The 4656-nt window shown below is 34.4% G+C and overlaps 1 protein-coding gene across 1 annotated transcript; it reads left to right on the forward strand.

Moving 5' to 3' along the window:
• Positions 1 to 226: 226 nt before the first annotated feature.
• LOC143542620 (two-component response regulator ARR14-like) lies at positions 227 to 2750 on the forward strand. The gene is made up of 6 exons (XM_077035172.1): positions 227 to 383; positions 646 to 798; positions 1326 to 1721; positions 1793 to 1869; positions 1953 to 2603; positions 2679 to 2750. Exons 1-6 carry the CDS (start codon positions 227 to 229, stop codon positions 2748 to 2750), a joined length of 1506 nt encoding a protein of 501 aa, XP_076891287.1.
• Positions 2751 to 4656: the final 1906 nt, after the last annotated feature.

Raw genomic sequence — 4656 nt, forward strand, 5'->3', positions numbered from 1 at the left:
AAAACCCAGATAAAACATGAAATGTAATCAATGTAGTTTATTGCATTCATTAATATTAAAGTTAATGTGTAATATACCATATGTAATATGAGAACATCCTATTGCTAAAATACTTAGGGTGATAATTCTTGTGTTTTGTGTGTTTTTTCAGATCTACCTCAACGGGTATGCTATTTATTTTACTATAAATTCACCTGGGTACATGCAAAGTTAATCACAATTGAAGATGGCTGGAAGTAGTTCTTCTTTGAAGTTCACCGGCGCGGGCAATGGCAACGAGCTACCGAACAACTTTCCAGAAGGTGTCCGGGTGCTGGTTGTAGATGATGATCCAACTTGTCTCATGATCATTGATAAAAAGCTCAAAAAATGCAACTATACAGGTACATAAAATTACAAATTACACCCATTGTGTTTAAAACTCTATTTTACCCAATTTATCGATTCCATTGGAATTAAAAAAAAAAAACAATTGGACTTAGGGTCTTATAATCAAATCTACAAAATACCCAATTATTATTTTTCAGGGTTTGTTGTGAAACTCAAATCCAGTTTGATATTATTGATGAAATTTATGTTTGATTTGTTTTTTACTATATATTAATCGCGATTGAAACGTGCAATTGTTTATATATGAACTTGCAGTAACCCTATGTAACAAAGCTGAGACCGCTATAGCGTTGCTGAGGGAAAACAAGAACACGTGTGATATTGTTTTGAGTGATGTCCGTATGCCGGGCATGGATGGCTTCAAGCTCCTTCAGCTGATTGGACTCGAAATAGATATTCCTGTTATTTGTAAGTCAACATGTTTTATAAGTTTATTTTTTTTTTTATTAATTTATGTTTTCTTGGTTGAGTTTCTTGAATTATTGATAGAGTTTGCATGGGTCAACCACTGTTTGATTTGAATTTGTTAGTGTTGCTTGATGTGTTCAACTTTAAAGGTTTAGAGTTTTGCTAGGGTTTTATTTTTGTTACTTTTTTTAAGGGGATGGATCTTGACAAACTTTTATAAATCTAAAATGAAAATTAACTTAAAAGATTCAAGTTTATAAGGGTTTAATAATCTGTAATTTGTTGAATTTTACAGTCATCTGTTTGTATGGGTCAGTCAGTGTTTCATTTGAAGTTGCTAGTGTTTCTTGATATGTTTAACTTTAAAGGTTTAGACTTTAGCTAGAGTTTTGTTTTTGTTATTTTCTATTAAGATGATGGATCCCAACAAAATTTATAAATTTTTTTTAACAAAATTTAAGATTCAAGTTTATGAGGTTTACCATTTAGGGTATGGGATTTAATCTGTAATCCGTTGAATTTTACAGTGATGTCAGCGGATGACAGCCCTAGTGTAATGATGAAGGGGATAGATCAAGGCGCATGCGATTATATAATCAAGCCTGTTAGTATCGAAGTGTTGCGTTCCATTTGGCTTCATGTTGTTAGAAGCCGGAAGCCGAAATCCCAGTGCCAGGGCGAGCGCCAGCTAGCATTAGTTGTTCATGAAGAGGCTAATCAACCTCAGCAGCTAATAGAATATGCTGGCTGTACATCTCCGGAAAATGAAAGGCGTAAAGGGAAGATGGTCAAGAGGAGGAAAGACAGGGAGGATGAATATGAGGACCCGGACGAGTCTTCTTCTTCAAAGAAGCCTCGTGTCGTTTGGACACTTGAGCTTCATCAAAAGTTTGTTGAAGCTGTTAATCTCCTTGGGTTAGAGAGTAAGACATTTAGTAATCTCATGGTTTTTTTTTTTGTTTGATATATAAACCCTAAACCTTAAACTCTGTAGGGGCGGTTCCAAAAAAAATATTAGAGCTAATGGGTGTCCCTGGTATCACTAGAGAAAACATTGCCAGCCATCTTCAGGCGAGTGTAAAAAGATATATACAAATTTCAAATTTATATACCTTTTTTAGAAATGTATTCACAAGTTTAAGCTTTTGGTGCAGAAATACCGTCTTTATCTTAAGCGGATGAAAAATATGAAACATCCAAGGGACATTGATGCAGCATTTATGGATTTCCTCAGTCGCGGTTACGAACTTCAGGGTTTAACTGGGAGGGGTCAATTCTCAAATCAACCCCTCCCACCATTCCAAACTAATTCGCTTATTGACCGTTTAAGTAACTCAAGATCTTTGGCTCCTATGTCGGGCACCGGCCAAAGAATCAGATTTTTGTTTGAAGATCCAAGATTTCTTGTAAATCCACCCAATGCTGAACAAAAGCAGTATTTGGTCATGAATAGTACTCCATCTCACCAATATTCATTCAATGGTGTTAACAGTCAAGCATTGGTTCCAATGCCTGATCCAAGTCATGGTCAGAATCTCTTTTCTAATGGAATGTTAGCTAATGGTCTAGGATCAAATGTTTCAGGAAGTGGGATTGGTCCAGGCTACAACTGTTACGGTTCCAATCAGATTCAGATGAATATCGATCCGGTCCCTCAAAACATGACCTTTACCGATTGGATGACTTATCCTACTAGCCCGACGATGGGTTTACCCAGCACATCTTTTGCATTAGAGGGAACCGGGACCCTTGGTGACAATAGCGGGGACAATCAACCTGACCTCTTAAGCTCACTTCTTGATCAGGTAAATACATGCTCTTTAATGCTTTATTGTATTAACGTTGCGTGTAATAATCTTGAATGTATGAAACTAGTGCAGACAATGGAAGGTGTTGGACCAATGGGAACGGGGCTTGAATTTGACGGCTATGATTTTGATGATCTTCCCTGAGCAGCTTAGAAGAATCTGAATCTTTCGGTTTATGTAGCTAGTGATGTTTCGTTGTTTTGTTTGTTGTTTTCGCAGAAAGCACTGTGTGCAAATGCATATGCATTGGCACATGAATTTTTGAATGTTTTCATAAGCAACATATATATTGTTGGTAAAAACATTCATAAATTCAAATTTTGTTGTTGCAGTGTATGTCTGTTGTTTTTCTTAAGTTCTTTATGTTGGTTGTAATATTTGGCCGGATCGGCTTTGAACATTGTGGTTTTCTGTTTGTTTATGCATTTGTGTTGGCTTGAGACTTTTAAGAATTGTTTTTTAATTTCATTGTTGTGTTTGATTAAGAGCATTGTGGTTTTCTGTTTGTTTATGCATTTGTCTGTTGGTTTGAGACTTTGAGAATTGCTTTTAAATTTCATTGTTATGTTTAATTAACCATGTACTTGAAAGGGTGTATACAGGTTCAAGGCCATAATGTGTGTTTGTAGAAGTGGTTATGCTACCACAACTCATAACTTTTCCACCCATTAACCCTCATGGTCCATGCCATCTTTGGTAATTGATTTTCACTTTCTATGTAAATTTGGCTAGAGACAATGAGCGGTAGATCGCAGATCGATACCATCCTTCGTCATTAATTTTCACTATCCTATAGATCGTGCACGTGATTGTATCTAGCACTCACCTCTTTAAAGCAAAAACATATGTTAGTCGCGTATTCTAAAGTGATATTTACTTTCCTTCGTGTATCATAATCGAAGTATAAGATTAGAATGATAAAGGCAAGTTGTAATTTGACTAGAAAAATACTTCACAAAAGTTTTTTAAAAAACAAGTATAGTTGAACTGTTTAATCTTAAAAAAACATTTTTTATGAACTTACAATGTTTGTGCTTGATTATGAATTAATGTGCTTCTAGTCACAAATAGTTGAAATCTTTAACATTACCAGACATTCTATATAAGCTTGTAATGGACTAATGTCTTAGCACAACTCACTCTCTAGTTGGACTATTTGATCTCAAGAGTTTTATATGAACAACAATGTTTTAGGAAAATCCACTCTTTTTATGTGTTTCTGTTCAAAAATATTTGATCTATTTAACCTTATAAGACGTTTTATAAGGTTTTAACTCGATAGATTATTAACTAATGTGTTCCTTTATATAAATAGTTGAACTATTTCATTTAAGAAACATTTTATGTAAACTTACAATCTTTTAGCACAGACTCAATCTAGGTTAACTTGTTCCTTTGCGCGACTAGTTGAACTATTTAATTTTAAGATACATTTTTGTATAAACGACAATCTTTTAGTGCGATCTATGTATTAATGTGATGTTCACAAGCTTTTTAACTTTATATAAACTACAATGGTCCATGGCATGTTTGGTGACTGATTTTCACTTTCATAAATGTAAAGTTGGGCAGAGACGGTGAGCGGTAGATCATAGATCGACTTTGTCATTCATTTTCACTGTCCTATAAATCTCGCATGTGATCGTGTCTAAAACTCACCTTTTCAAAGAAAAAAATATATATAGTAACACGTGTAGTGATATTTAATGTCCTTCGTATATCATAATCGAGATCTAAGATTGGAGCAAGTTGTGATTGACTAGAAACATCAAAGCACGCATTTACACCAGGTGATCACAGTCATCTCTAGATGAAAGTCGGTGGTCACATCCATGTTAGTTAAACAAGAACTATATCGAGGAGATAAGTATTACTATATAATATTGAGGTTCGACGACTTGACTCCAAAGCTGCCAAAATGAGTTAAATCAAAGTTTGTTTAATCAATGTTTCCCAATATATATAAGAATTTACAAAATTAACCATATATTAATACTTTACAAATTCTTATGTGTTTTAAAATCTCAAGCACTCTTTCATGTCTTCCAAT

This window comes from Bidens hawaiensis, unplaced genomic scaffold, assembly GCF_021521415.1.
Source record: "Bidens hawaiensis isolate Kalapana, Puna unplaced genomic scaffold, B.hawaiensis_p1.1 tig00012940_1, whole genome shotgun sequence".
In the NCBI taxonomy this organism is placed as follows: Eukaryota; Viridiplantae; Streptophyta; class Magnoliopsida; order Asterales; family Asteraceae; genus Bidens; species Bidens hawaiensis.

Coding starts and splice junctions, on each gene's coding strand:
- LOC143542620 (XM_077035172.1), top strand. CDS start 227: ATGGCTGGAAGTAGTTCTTCTTTGAAGTTCACCGGCGCGGGCAATGGC. Junction 799..1,325: donor AATAGATATTCCTGTTATTT/GTAAGTCAACAT, acceptor TGAATTTTACAG/TGATGTCAGCGGATGACAGC. Junction 2,604..2,678: donor TAAGCTCACTTCTTGATCAG/GTAAATACATGC, acceptor AAACTAGTGCAG/ACAATGGAAGGTGTTGGACC.